This window comes from Tenrec ecaudatus, chromosome 9 (genome assembly GCF_050624435.1).
Source record: "Tenrec ecaudatus isolate mTenEca1 chromosome 9, mTenEca1.hap1, whole genome shotgun sequence".
Taxonomy (NCBI): Eukaryota; Metazoa; Chordata; class Mammalia; order Afrosoricida; family Tenrecidae; genus Tenrec; species Tenrec ecaudatus.
The window spans coordinates 163,110,253-163,125,315 of record NC_134538.1 but is presented as its reverse complement, the minus strand read 5'-3'; the positions used below and the strand labels follow the sequence as shown (position 1 = coordinate 163,125,315).

The window sequence follows — 15,063 nt, the reverse complement described above, 5'->3', positions numbered from 1 at the left end:
CTTCACCTCTCTCAGTGCCCTGTTAACCACATGCCCTGGAAGCTGAACTGGGGGGCTCCGGGCACTCCAGCTCTGACTTACTCTCACCCCCTCTCTGCTTATCTGCCCCCTCCCCACCCTTCCCATATTTCAGAAACTAAAAAGACCGTCTCTGGTCAGGTGACTCCGGGTCATGACAAGCCCAGGCACTTTCCAGTGGCTGACATTTCAGAAACATCACCAGCTCTTTCTTCCCAGTACCCTCTTGGTGGCCTGGAACCTCCTACCTTTTGGACAAGTGGCCCAGGGCCCCAAGCTGTGACTCCGTATCCTTTTCTCCAGAAACCTCTTCACTCTTTTCTGTTTCGACTCCTGCCTCCCCCAAGCCCCCTCCTCCTAACTGCCCACAGCACCGGCCCGCGCTCTGGCCTGTGTGGGTTGCATCCCTCAAGCCAAGCTGGGGCTCTCTCTTCCCTTCATGCACACGGGAGACGCCTGGCGTGCCCGCTCTCGCTCTGACTGTACGTGCACACAGCTGCGTGACCCGCAGTTTATTGAATGGATCAGTGAGCCGCAGACACCGATGTGAAGAAAAACCATTCGTTGTCCGGAGGATGGTCATTAGCAGAAGACGTTACCACAGGAGGGCCGGCAGCCATCATTTGAGATTCCACGCAGGTCTCTGCAGAAGTCTTCCTGGGTGACAGATGGCACAAGTTTAAATCGTGGGTCTTCCTGCAAAATCGCGGCATCACCTTCGCTAATTAGAAAACCAACACGCTGCCACTGGAACGAGCCCCGCCACGCAAAGGCTTTGTGCACACTAGTCAGACCCGCGGTAATTATACAAGGTGAGACCTGCACTTAATTTGTAAATCATTTCTTCATGTGAAATCTGACTCAAGCATCGCAATTAAAGCTTAATTATGGAAACGCTGTGCCCATCCATAACGAGTAACACAACTGTCACAGCTCTTCAGCGAAACAAGGAGTCAGTCGGCACACTGCCGCAGTCTTGGTCTACGAAGAGCGGAGTCGGGTCGCAGGGCATTGCGGTTGCTCCGAAGCTCGAACGTGAGCCGCCTGGCGGGTGGTGCCCAGCGAAACTCCCACCTGCCTGTGCCGGCCGGGCTCTGTTCCCGATGCTCCGAGCACATCCCCTGAGACATGGGGGCCACAAAGGCGTTTGTGGGTGTGTGGGCCCCCAGAGGGCTTGTCAACAACGTCCCTCCTGGAAAAAATTGCTCTTGAACAGAGGGAAATGAATCTGAGAGGAATTAAGAAAACTGGAGAAATAAGGGCAAGCTTAATAAGCCCATGGTGAGTTGTGTGCTAGTGCTTTCTGTCACAACCAGACAGGAGTGTGTTTGTAGGAGCCTGGAAGTGAAGATACACACAGTATTGGCCTGCGGGTGCGGAGGTGGGAGGAGTTGGTGCCAGAAGGAGGGTGCAGGTTGGGCTCCAGCTGCTCCGAGAAAGATCTGACAAAGTTACCTCCCAGGACACCCCCTGGGACAGACCCCTCCATCACTCATGGGGTCCCTGTGAGCTAGCATTGGCATCCCTCCAAAACAAGGCTGGGAGACACAGCTCAGCACCCGTGGGTACAGTCTTCAGAGATTCCCTCCTGGACAGAGGCTGGGAGGGGCTGAGTCTGCTGCCCAGTTGGCTCTGGCGGGAGCAGTCGGAGAAGCCTGTGAGAGCCGGGGTCCTTGGAACTCTGACCTCGAGGAGGGGGTGGCAAGCACTCATCGGTCTTGATGACTGCAGTTCAGAGGGCAGGAGAGGCAGATGGCGGGTCCCCCCTCGAGTGAGGGGCACGGAGCCAACAGCAGGCAGGTGGGCAGTGAGACCAGAATGCACGTGTCCAGGCCAGGTCGGGTGTGGGGGGGGGCGCTGCTGTCCCAGGGATGCTGGGAGTGGGGTCCCTCCCCACCTGATGGGGAGAGTGAGCTTAGTCTGGAAGAAGCTGCAGAGGATCCTGCCCCTTGTGCTTTGCTCTCTCTGGCCCTTCGATGTCACGGAGTGGGCACACACGTCACACAGAAAGCCTGCCAGGTAAGGGCCTGGCAGCGCAGTCTGAAGGTGGCCGGTTTGACCCTCCCCAGAGCCTGCAGGCTCATTGATCATCCCTAAGAATCCCTCCAGAGCAGGGCACTTGCTGCACGTGGGGCCCTGAGTCTGACCGGCCCTATGGCCATGGGCTATGGATGATGCGGTTTATCGGCTTCTTTAAGCAACGGCTTTCCCCCCAAAGTTTCCCATGTTCATTCCTCTCCCAATCATTACTCCTTACCTCCCTGTGAGACAGACTGGAAGCAGCTGGAAAGTCCGGGGCCTGCACCAGGCTCAGCCAGCCCTTGTCCCTGCCACCTGCTCCCAGGCTGCAGGGAGGCTGGACTCTCTGAGCCCGGTGCTGACGGCCGCTGGACCTCAGGCTGTGTGCGGCTGGGAGAGAGTCTCCCTGGGCAGCACAGCCCAGCAAGTTTGGGGAAAAAGATTCTGCAGCAAGTTGGTAAGGAGCTCGCTCGCTCCCCTGAGGCTGCAGGTGGGGTGTTTGCTGTTGAATAGGAGCATTAATTTCGTCAAAGTAACAAATGAAGGTGTGTGCTCAGTTCAAAAGGAGGTCAGTTCCCCAGCCTGTTTGTTCAGGTGTGCACTCCCAGATGGGCGGGCGGCACTGATCCCCGCCCCCGCACTCACAGTTCTTTAAAGCCAGAGCGCTGGCTCTCTGGATGAGGAGTGGGCTCCGGGACTGGGGGTGGGCCAGGCCTGCTGTCCTCAGGACTCTCCCTAGCCCCTGCTGTCCCCCCTTGCTGGTCCTTCCCCCCCCTGGTCTCCCCTGGCTGCACATCCCACCGGCTGGCTCCACTCACCCACGTAGAGCTGGCTGTAGAGCTCCAGGCGCTTGTGGCCCTCGGTTGGAGCTTTGCGCACCTGCGGGGGCAGCCGGTCCACCTGCAGGCTGGCTTGCTTGACGTTCCTCTCGGCGGTGACGCGGTGCCACTGGTCATCGTTGAGGGGGGATGGCGCCCGCACCACAATCTCCACCGGCCCGTTGCCCACATCGAAGGAGAAGGACACATCCGTGGCAGCTGTGGCAGAGGGGGGGACGGGGTATGAGCAGGTTTCCCTCAGGCAGAACTCAGGACCCAGTACCACCTGGGAGGGCAGGGACCCGCAGGACCCTCCTCCAGAGCCCCCTCTCACATACACCCACTACTGTCACCACGGTCACCTCACCAGGGGACGGGGCCAGGCTCTCAGAGCACCCCGTCGGCTGACAGTTGACAGTACAGATCGCGCATGCTGTTTGGGTTCACTGACTAGAACTCCACGGATCCCACAGCCTCCCTGACTGTCCCGTGTGCACCCTCCTCCTTTCCTAAGCCCCAGGTGCTCTCTCGGCTAGGCTGCCCCTGGGAGGGCGATATCCGAAGGTGTGCCGCCCCCTCTAGTGTTACTGTGCCCCTAGTGGACCCATTGACAGTCTCACTGAAAACGGGGCCCTGGACCTAAAGGTGATGAGAGGTGACTCAAGTCCTGAGGTCCAGCAGCCTCGTCAACCAGTCAGCTGGTCTTTTTATAATGCTGAGTTCTGTGCACGTTGCCCTCCTGCCCTGCCCGGGACTTGCTAACGGGGCAGACCCTTCCAGAGTGTTGGGAGTGGCAGCTGGGACATGCAGTCCTGGTCTCAGGTCATGGAGGCCTTTGGCTTCTTCAGACCCTGACAGCATGTTTCCACAAGGACCCTGCGCTGGGGCCTGGGCACTGAGAGGTGGGCAGAACCAGAGTCCGGTGTGGCCAATCTCAGTGCCTGGGTTCTCATTGGACATCCCCCCCCCCCCGCCACCCAGCTCCTCCGCCTCCCTGCCCTGCCACCGTGTGACTCTTCAGTAGCTCAGGGCATAGACTCGCCCTTGACTTCCAGCTCACCCAGACAGCTTCATGGGAACCCCACGGGCAGGCTGCCCCCGAGACCCTGACCTACAAGGGTCCTGCTTGATGGCCCTCAAGTGCTGACACAAGGCTCCTACTCGGAGGGGAACTCCCAGAACTTCACTTCATGAGCCTGCACCCACCCTGGTGGAAGTTCGGGGGTCCCTAGAAGCACCCTGGGGATCCTGTTCTCATAGAACACCCTTTCTGCATCAAGTGTCACAGACCCCAGCCTCCGCCCTTCTTTGGGACTGGGGTAACTGTGTGTCCCCTCAAAATTTGGTTGACGTCTTACCCTTATGCCTGTACCTATGTCCCTGCTGTGAAACAGAGTGTCTTTGTTGGGTTCGTGAGGTCGTGCCAGGACAGGGTAGGTCCCGGGGACCCTGATCCCTACAGAGCTGCAAGAAGAGCAGTACAGGGAGATGCACAGACACGGGGCGGGGGTGGGGGACCGTTGCCATGCAAGCATGGACAGAGAGGCATCTTCAAGCCTGGCATTGCCAAGGATCGCGGTAGGTGCCAGGAACGGCGAGAGCCGTGAGCGCCGGCTGCAGCTCCAGAACCACAGGATGTGGCTGGCCGTGCTTGAACAGTAGCTGCTCTGAACTGGACAGAGATCACCCACGGAAAAGAGCAGCTCATCAGTCGCACAGTCCACCATTCCGGTGCATTAAACAAATTCGAACTTGTTTTACTGACATACGATTCACATGCCATACAATTTAATGGTTCAACCTACTAAGAAGAGTTCACTTTCATCTTTCTTGTGCTTGTTATTAGCAGCTCCGCATCTCCTCCCAACCCCCACTGCAATAGCCCTAAGAAGATATTGATTACTGTTGCTATATATTTGCCTAACCTGGATTTTATAGAAAGGAAAATATACAAACAAAACCCTCAACAACAATAACAAAGTATAACAAAGGAAAACCACAGTGGAAAGGAATCAGAAAACAATAAAAACTAGAACACATCTGAGAAGGGAGAACACATGATAAGGTGTTCACCACATCTGCATTCGTCCACTTTCCAGTGCATTCTGCTAGCAAGGCTGTTCCCATCGCTGGTCAACGGTCAGAGGGTAATCACTGGTGGCCTAATCGACCCGGGACCCTAAAAAATAAATAGATTTTGGACTTTCACTGTCATCCATAGCCTTCTCCAAACTGGTGTCCAGAATGTAAGCTCTAATACCGTTCTCTCCTCCAGTCTTGATTTTATTATTTACAATCCTTGGATCACACAGGCTGGTGTGCTTCTTCTGTGTGGACTTAGCTGACATCTCATATAGATGGCTTCTTGTTTTAAGAAGATGCTGCTCTTTCTAGGAGCCAGGCACCGTCTGATTTCCTAACTACACTTTTCAATGGTATCCATACCGTCAGCGACATCTGCACGAGGGCAAGTGTGGAGTCAGGCCCAGAACTCAGGCACATTTTGTTTCAGCTGGTCCCTGCAAGGCCCTCAAAGGAGCATCACTTCCTCCTCGCGTTTCCTGCTTTATTCCCTCCTCCTTTTCCAATCCTCTGAACTGCCCCCTCAGGTAAGTGCTGTCCCTTTGCTTTTGAATGGTTGATTATTCCACGGGGAGGATTTCAGGGCCAGATCTGAAAGGTAAGGACAGAGTCTTCGGGGGACCCACTGGTCTCTAGCCAACCAGTAGACCTGACCTCTTCTGATTTTGAGTTTTGGTCCACATTTTCCTTTCACTCGATCCAGGGCCTTGTAGTGGGATCCTTTACAGAGCAGAGCTGGTGAGGGTTGGGCACCAACTAGTTCTTCTGGTGTCAGACTCTTGGAGACTGGTGTTGGCGTCGCCCATTAACCCCCGGACCCCTTGCTTCTAAGTGCCTGTCCTTTAAAGCCACGCACTGCGGCTCTTTTGTTAACCCCGCCACAGCGCACCTCCCGTGGCACGGCAGTCACTACTCTCCTCAGATTTGCCCCACAAGCTCTTCAAAGCTGCCAGCTGCTCCGCAGGAGAGAGACGGGGGCTTTCCACTCCTGCGAAGAGTTCAGTGTCGGACACCCACGGGGGCAGTTCTATCCTGTTGACTCGATGGCGGAGACTTTTTTTTTTTAACTTGACCAAGGAATGTGATCCTTTGTGGTGCTACGAAGCACTGGATCTCACAACCTGCAGCTACCCATGGGGCAGGGAAGGCTCTCCTTTCAGCAGGAGCCTGGCCACGGACTCACCGAGAGAGGTCACACTTGGGAGAGCAGCAGCCCTTCCTTCCACTCAGGTTTTCACCGTGTCACTTGTGAGGCCAGTGTGCCAGGTGCTTCTCTTTGGCATCAGGCACGAGAACAGAGGGTGCTGGGACAGATGCGTCCTTGCTCAGCCTGGCTTTGTCCTGGAGCCTATCTCTGAAGGTTCCCGTGTGAGGCCCCCTCGGTGCTGGGATTAGCGTGGGGACCTGGAGTCCTGAGCTTTGCCTTTGCACCTTTTTGGACCTGTGCTTCCTGGTTTCAGGTGTGAGGATTGCATCTGTGCTTGGAATGTGTTAGAAAACTACCAAACCAGGCAGTCTCTGAGGTCCTTTCAAATGCCCACATCCAACAGCGGAATTCCCAAGAGACGCAGAGAGAAACAATAACCAGAAGGGCAGCCGGGCTGAGGGGTGCTCTTGTCATTGGGTCAGCTCGGGGAGGAACGAGCCGTGCAGAGGGCAGCATCTCAGCACTGGATCTATGAGCGCCGTGCAGACCACCGCTGAACAGGGCTGGCCACCCGAAGCAAGGGAGTCGGCCATCACACCTGGCTGCTGAAGTGGGTGAGGACCGGGACGGAAGCAGGCAGGAACAGGGACGGGAACCTGGCCAGGACCAGGAGGACCATACCCTTGAACAGAACCACAGACAGGACCTTGGACAGCACATGACTCACTCTCTCCCTTCATCTGTCTCTATTCCTCTATCCATCCATCCATCCATCCATCCATCCATCCATCCATCCATCCATCCATCCATCCATCCAACTATCTACCTATCCACCTATCATCTATCTATCCAAACATCCAACTATCTATATCTATCTATCTATCTATCTATCTATCTATCTATCTATCTATCTATCTATCTATCTCTCATCTATCCATCTATCCACCCATCTATCCATATAGCTATCTGTCTGTCCATCCACCCATCCATCCATCCGTCTATCCAACTATCTATCCACCTATCATCTATCTATCCATCCAAACATCCAACTCTATCTATCTATCTATCTATCTATCTATCTATCTATCTATCTATCTATCTATCTATCTATCTATCTATCTATCATCTATCCATCTATCTAATCTTTCCCCCTTTCAAGGATCACCCCAGCAGGTGGCACCATCCACTCTTTTAACACAGGACTTCCTTCCACAAATCACTCCTGGCTCCTTGTGCTCCGTGGTCCATTTACCCGCTGACCCGACGTACCAGGTGCTGTGACTCTGAGTTCTCTCAGCTGGTGAGGCCATGCTTATACACTGCATCCGAAGCATCAGCTGGTTTGTGCCCCCTACATGGAGAAGAGGCGACAGGAGAGGACAGGGGGAGGGCCCATTGTGGGCCTGCTGAGGAGGCCCAGCGGGGATTTGTGTTCTCAGCTGTGAGATGACGCTCAAGGCTGGGAGTTTGCAAAGGGCTCTTTGTTTGAGAGCTCGTTCGAGCTACGCAACTAAGCTGGGAGCTGGCAGAGCAGAAGAGAAGGGCTTGCAAAGAGTTGATGGGAAATGGGATGAAACGACAATAAGAATCTTCCACGGATGTTCTGAAGCGCCTGCATATTTCAGTGTCAGCAGTGGGGAGCCTTAACATGTCTTTTCTTTTTTTTCCCAAAGGGAGGAGTGGTGTCCACCGGAAACAAAAGAGCCACGTGATGAGGCAGACTGGCTGGACGCCGGTCATTGTACAGGCCGGAGAGATGAGGGAGGGAGGATGAGGCAGAGGCGGCCCCTGCCTAGGTCCCCTCTCTCCAGGCATCACCGCTTCATTCTCTGTGGTCATTCCACAGGGACATGCCGTCGTTCGGGCCCCCCTTCACAGCACTTCTCCCCACCAGTCACCGAACGCTCCTCTCTTCCCATTTGCAGCTGGCTGCCTCGGCGCGTCAGCTGTCCCCCTGCATCCCCCGGTCCTCCTGGGCTCTGGTGAAGCTCATTTGGAGCTTGGCTTCCTCCCTGGGTGCAGCAGGACACAGGGGGCTGCTGCCGCTGGCCCCGCCCTGTTGTGTCCACTGTCTGATCCCTACAACTGGACCCACGCCTGCCTCAGAGTGTGTGGTGGTAGGGTACCATTGAGTCGGCTCTGACCCACTGGACCCTGTGCCCAACAGAACCAAACATGCCCCAGTCGGGTGCCTCCTCACACGTGTTCCTGTGCCTGAGCCCATCGTGGCAGCCACCGTGTCCGTCAGCTCCTCCAGGGCCTTTGTCTCCTTGCTGCCCCTCCGCTTTCCCAAACAGGATGGCCTCCTCCAGCGACTGGCCTCTCCTGACAAGGCCCCGAGGTCTGTAGGACGGAGTCTTGCATCCTCGCACCAGAGTCGACACCAAACCGTGCAAGCGATAGAAGGAAGCGGAGGCCCGGCGGGGGCGGGACAGGTAAAATACAAAGACTGAAGCAAGGGAGCCACAGTGCCACCCGCATGTCACAGTGATGGGCCAGTCAGAAGCACTGCTACTGGGGCCCAGTCCAACATTGCTGCTGTGCAGGCCCTCAGGGCGGTTCCTGCTCCAGGCCAGCACTGGTTCATTCCAAACAAAGTGTGTTTGCACAAGTCTCTGCCACCGCGGGGTCCTAGAGGCTGCAGACAGGTTCTTTCAGGAATGCACCTGTCTGTTTCCCTAGGGGGCTTATGACTAAAAAAAAAGGCCCAATAGAAACAGTGGCCTCCAAGGGGTTGCTGGGTGAGCTAGAGTTGAGGCTGCGAGATCGGCTCAGAAGGCTTTGGGGGCTGGCTTTTTGGGTTTCTAAAGGGATCATCTTTGATAGGTTTCCGTGAAGGACTCAGGATCATCATGGTGCTTATTGGGAAGGAGCTTTAAGGAAACTGGGTGAGAAACAGGCCAGGAAAGCTGCCCTCTGGGGTTTCTTTCCATCACAGCTGCCCACCGCTCCTGCTTGGAGGCGCGTCCTGGGTAAGGCTGTTGGGAACACACCCCTGCAGTCCTACCCTACGGCCCCCATCCTTCCCCTTTAGACTTCCCTTTGTTCCCTGAAGGCAAAGACTCTTTCACAGGAACATGATGTGACTCCCCAACAGCTGTGCTGATGGGGTACACCTGGGAGCGCACAGACAGCTGTGCTGATGGGGTACACCTGGGAGCACACAGGCGTCCTCAGGGAAGGGCAGGGAGAGAGCTGGATGGAGGGTGTGCTGACGACCAACAGCTTAGCACTTTGCTGGAATTGTTTAATCCACGTTTCTATGAATGTGTGATACTTTCTCACCAACCCTCACATTTTCTAGGTCTAGAGCCACGACACATTAGTCATCTCTGTGGGAAAGAAACATTGCACCATACGCCTCATGTCTGAGAAACCGTGGTCCCCTCAAGGGAGACCTGACCCAGGGTTTCCCCCCTTTCTGTTCTACGCTGCTCCTGGGGACAGGGACAAGGCTGTCGTCCCGTGTCTTGGTCTAGGTGAGGAACTGCAAAGGCCATGTTGCCAATGCCTCTGCTCAGTCCCTCTCCCAGAAAGTTGGCTCCCACATGTCCGGGATGGCACTTTGGAGTCAGCTTCACTGCTGGCATGTGATTCCGGGTAAGTGGCCCTCGACTCTCACCTGAAGACTCAGGAGGCATGGCCACATTTCCACCGAGAAAGCGGGCAAGGCCCAAAAATGGCTTCTTTGCCACAAAGGGAAACATTTCACATCAGGAGCTGCCACCTTGCTTCAGAACAGGAGATTGCACTCAACAACTTTAAGACAGGAAAATTTCAGGGGAGAGAAGCCCATCACAACCTCACTTCCGCCCAGCGGGGGCACAGGAGTGCGGGGCAGTACGAGTCTGTAGGGACTGAGTGTAGGCCTCTTGTTTCCTGGTCACAGCCCAAGACTGATGAGCAAAGGGTGGTCAGTCCCAGCCCACCAGTCATCCCAGGGGGGCAGTCGAGGCTCTCTTATAGCCCCAGAAATGCTATTTAACAGGCTCAGCCGTCCCGATGCTTCCATATGGGAAAAGAAAAACAACAACCCATTCTCCCTGTAGGATAGTCCCGGTTCTCAAATGTAGAGATTTTCAGAGCCAAATATGCAAATTCACACCAGAAAACACATCTGAGAGTCAACACTGGCAAGCAAACCTTATTTGAAGTCTTTTGGAAATTCTTCAAGGAAACGCCTGGAGCTTCGGCATTAATGATGCGAACTCATTCTGAAATCTCGGTTATCTCGATAACCTCTTGAGTATGAGAAATATTTTCCGCCCTCTATCTTGGCCTTCAAGCTTTTTATTATGGTTTTAAAAATATAACCTTCACAAACAAAGGCGTCCGCGGAGAAAAAGGAACCGAGGGGAGATCAGATGGACCACACAGCCTCGGCGAGCGGAGCCATTCTGAGTTTAGAAATTTCTCCTTGCAGCACGTCACCTTCTGAGAAAACCGCCTTGAATATTAATGGACCAATATGATTGAAAAGCAGAAAAAGAACGGAGCCTCCCCCAAGTGATATGGAGGCGGAAGAAGTCCCGGTGGGGCTGGTGCTTAAGCCCTTGACTATTTGCCAGAAGCTGGGGCACCTTGAGGCCACACAGAGGGGCCTTGAAAGACGGCTCCACACACAAGTCACAGTCCACAACAACTGACCACACAGACATCCGAGGTCATCACCCTGTGCTTCTGCCATGGGCAGGACGGTTCCTGTGGGAGCTGGGCTGACTGTCCCACCTGGGAACATACATGCAGAGTCCCAGGAGCGACTCAGGATTGAATGGGGGGCGGGGGTGGGACGAAGGAATGAGGGAGCACTGTGAGGGCAGCCAGCCCTCTGGATGCCTGGGGCCTCAGGGATGGCAGGGTCCAGACTGACCAAGCTCTGGCTGGAGGGTCAACGAGGACAACTCAGGGGAGGACATGCACTGTTGTTGAGGACTGGGGTGTGGGCGGGGTGGTTTCAGGTGACCGGGCAGAGCAGGTTCACCGAGAGATGTGTCTTTGGAGAGTTCGCGGAGGAAGGACAGTGACCTGGGGTCTTAGAAATTCATCAGAGACTGGAGCCACTTAGATTTGAAAAAGCCAACTGGCGTCAACTTGGATGAAGCTGGAAGTTACCAGCACAATATCCATGCCAGTTGATTATTGCCGATGCGTGTTGCCTACTGACATACATCTGCACCTCCGTTGGGGATCGAACTCTTATTACCCATAAAGCTTTTATCGGTTGATTTTTACGACAGAAGTACATCACCAAGCCTTTCTTCCTAGTCTGTCTTAGTCTAGAAGCTCCACTGAAGCCTGCTCAGAACCCGAGCAGTGCTCAGGCGTCCACCGGCGGACCAGTGATGGCCAGGACGGGGAGAAGAAGTTCTTCCTTCAAAGAACCGACCTGCCCCCAGGACTGTGCGGAGAGCTTGACAAAGGAAAGCAGGTGGACCCACGTCTGCTGGACGTCTCTTTCCACTTGCCTTTGCTGAAGGCGGGAGAGAGATCACATTCGGTTTCCTCATCTCTGAGTTAGGTTCCCACAATGAGCGCTGACGTGAATGCCAAGGGCGCCTCGTGAAGAGTGGCTGATGGTCGGTCTTCTCCGAGGAAGAAGAGAAGCAGTGCGTGCCTGCTGGTTGTAATTACAACGTTGAGTCATGGCGCTGCTTGCCGGCTGGCCTCTGGAAAACCCCAGTTTAAACACAGGGAGGCGTTGGAACCTCCACTGGGTGGGAGTGGGTTTACTTTAAAAAGCACACTGCCTTGATCTTCAGCCATTTTCAGTAGAAAAGAAATGTCATCTTGTTGAACGTTATTTCATGTTTGACCACCCCCTGGGCTGCTGCTATTATCCGACATATCTTAAAACTGGGAGACTTCTACCTAGCTTTCAATTCTAATTTTCGACTTTTAAACAAAATCCTGTTCCCTGAATTTTGATGAACAAATTCCTCTGATTAGAGGTGGCTGAAAAGAGGAAGGCCCTGGACAAGATGGACTGGCACAGTGGCTGCATCAACGGTTTCCGGCATAGGGGCAACTGTTAGGATGGTGCAGGGCCAGGCAATGCTTCATTCTGTTGTGCATCGAAGGTCACAATGAGCCGGTGCTCATTAAATGGTACCAATAGATTTGATGGGCCCTGTCACCACCACCACCACGGCCACCATCACCTCCCACCACCACCACCACCTCCACCACTACCACCATCTCCACCACCATCTCCACTCCCACCTCTACCACCATCTCCACCACCATCTCCATCTATCTCCTCCTCCTCCTCCTCCACCACCAGCAGCAGCAGCAGCAGCAGCAGCAGCAGTCCCTCCAGACAAAGAGGAGGCAGTCTGTTCTTGTAAAGATCGACAGCTGTGGAAGCCGAGGGAGCAGCTCTGCTGTCTTCTGGGGTCTTTCTGAATTGGAATTGACTGGATGGGAGTGGGTGAGTTTAATCCCTCCGACTAAATATTTATTGGAATGTTAAACTTAGAGTTGTTCAAAGTGTCACCAATCTTTGCAACAGAACATGGAAATTACCAGATTGTAGCTTTTAAAAGTTATACAAGGATGGCTTCTTTATTGTTGAATGATTGAGAAAGCATACATTAAAACCAAAGTGAGTTGATTTCAACTCATCGTAGCCCTGAAGGACAGGGCAGAACTGCCCCTGTGGGTTTCTGAGACTGCAGCTCTTCAAGGGAGCAGAGAGCCTCATGCTTTACCCTCGGAGCAGCTGGTGCTCTTGAACTGCTGACCTGGCTCTTCGCAGCTCAATGCGTAGTAACCCCTTATGCCACCAGGGTTCCCACTACAAAGACAGAACACCGAGGAAAACTGGTGTGAGGACAAAGAGGAGAGGCTGGAAGCTGAGCAGGAGCCCCTAGTTGCTGGTGGGGCAACTCACCTCAGCCCCCAGGAGAACAGAACCAAATAGGCCGGTGGAGCGCCCGCCTTCTGGTCATTGCAGGCGCAAGCCCATGGTTGCAGCCCGTGTCAATCCGCCTAACCGAGGGCCTTCCTCGTTCTCAGGGACCCTCTGCTTCACGGAGCATGGTGGCTGAGGACCACTCCAGGGACGGTTTCCTCCCGAGAACATGCTCGACAAACCCGAGACAAGGTCTCACCGTCCTTGCTTCTAAGGAGCATGCTGGCTGTCCTTCTCCAAGTCAGATTTGTTAGCTCTTCTGGCAGTGCATGCGCTTTTAATATTCGCCCCCAGCACCATCATCCAAACGCGTCGGCGCTCCTCCCGTCGGTGCTCCTCCCGTCTCCGGCTCCATTGGCCCGCTTGCACTCCATCAGAGGCGGTCGAAAGAACCGTGACTTGGGTCCCGCGCACCTGCGTCTTCGAAGGGAAGTCTTTGAAACTTTAAAGCGGTCTTGTGAAGCACATTTACCTACTCCAACCGGACCCCACTGCCACCAAGTCAATTCCAACTCTTGTGCCCTATGTAGGGGTTTTACAGGAGCAGAGCCTCATCTTTTGTCTGCGGAGTGGCTGGTGGGTTTGAACAGCTGACCTTGTGGTGAGCAGTCCGACTCTTGCTCAACAGCACTTTCCAAGTTTCTTAGATTTGCCCTTCAGCCCGTCCAAGCTGAGGCTTTTGGCGAGGGCGGGGAGACTGTGGTTTCACATGGAGACGCTTGCTAGGGACAAGCTCTGTATTCACACAAGGAACCCCCTCGTCTTCAACACCTCTGCTCTGCACCGAGAGGTTTCCAGAGCCCAGAGATTCAGCTGGCGCATGCCGCTTCCATTTCCAGCCAGCTTTTAGAACAACACAAGCTCCTTATGGTGAGCTGGGGAATGTGGGCGCCACACATGGCTACAGGACACACACTGCAAGCTCCGAGCGACCGGCTCAGCCACACCTGCCACACAGTCCATTGGCACATGGGGAAACATCTGGACCCTGCAATGCGAAACATAAATATGATCGACACAGAGACAAGCCTTTCTTTTCTGGATGTATTTCAGGAGAATTTAGCTTAGCCAGACCCGGGTTAGATTTCATATGCATCTTTATGTTCCCAAGGTTCCTTTCCTACGTGCCAGAAAAGTGATGATGTCATTCAAGCCAAATGCGCCTTTAAAAATGGTGTTGGAATTCTAGCCAAGAGTGTCTTTAGGAAGCCAGTCCTGGCATGCCTCGCTGGTCCAGCATGCTCCACTGAGCTCCCAGGTGATGGCCACCCATGGTGTGTAGTGCAGGCGCTCATCTCCTAAAGGCATAGCGGTACAGCTCACGCGCTGTGGTCTGGGACCTGGGAGGTACTCCTTGGTTTTGAGCTATTTTGAGTAATCCATCCCAGTTACTACGGAGCCCTGTTGGCATAGTGGTTACGAGTTGGGCCACTAACCACCAGGTCAGCAGTTCAAAACCACCAGTTGCTCCATGGGAGAAAGATGGGACTTTTTGCCTCTTTGCAGAGGCAAAGTCTCATAAACCCAGGGGCAACTCTGCCTGTCCTATAAGATCACTGTGAGTTGGAATTGGCCTGATGGCAATGAGTTTGATTTTGAGACTCCAGTTATGAAAGAGTCCTGGTGGAGTAGTGGGCTATGCAGAGCTGCTAACCACAAGATCAGTGGTTCAAACCCATCAGTTGGTCTGAGGGAGAAAGAGGAAGCTGCCTGCTCCCACTGGGATGTGAGATTCTGGCTAACCAAAGGCCAGCTCTATTCTACTCTACAGGCGTGTGCTAAGCTAGAATGAACTCAATAGCAGTCCGTTTGTTTTGCTTTATTTCTTTAAATCCCAGTTCCTCATGGTCTGTAAACGAAGCCCGGATCCCTGATTTACGGTATCTCCTCCCAATAAAGTGACTGAAGAAAGAAAGGTCAGTGCTGAGTGAATTGGTCCCAAGTGTTGTCTTGAGGGGAATCCACTTCCAGCATTAGTGACCTGGCACTGGCTGCCCTGGCACCGGCTGCCCTGGCACCGGCTGTTTGTTGTTGAAGCGCTGGTTACAAAGGGAATATGGGGCTGGGGG

At 54.2% G+C, this 15,063-nt stretch overlaps 1 protein-coding gene across 1 annotated transcript in view; it reads right to left on the bottom strand.

The window, feature by feature from the left end:
- The window catches only part of CNTNAP2 (contactin associated protein 2), a 973,876-nt gene that overhangs the window by 85,984 nt on the left and 872,829 nt on the right, over nucleotides 1-15,063 (bottom strand). Inside the window, exon 17 of the mRNA XM_075557443.1 lies at nucleotides 2,856-3,074. Within this exon, the coding sequence (XP_075413558.1) occupies nucleotides 2,856-3,074 (219 nt within the window). The remainder of the gene's footprint in view (nucleotides 1-2,855; nucleotides 3,075-15,063) is intronic.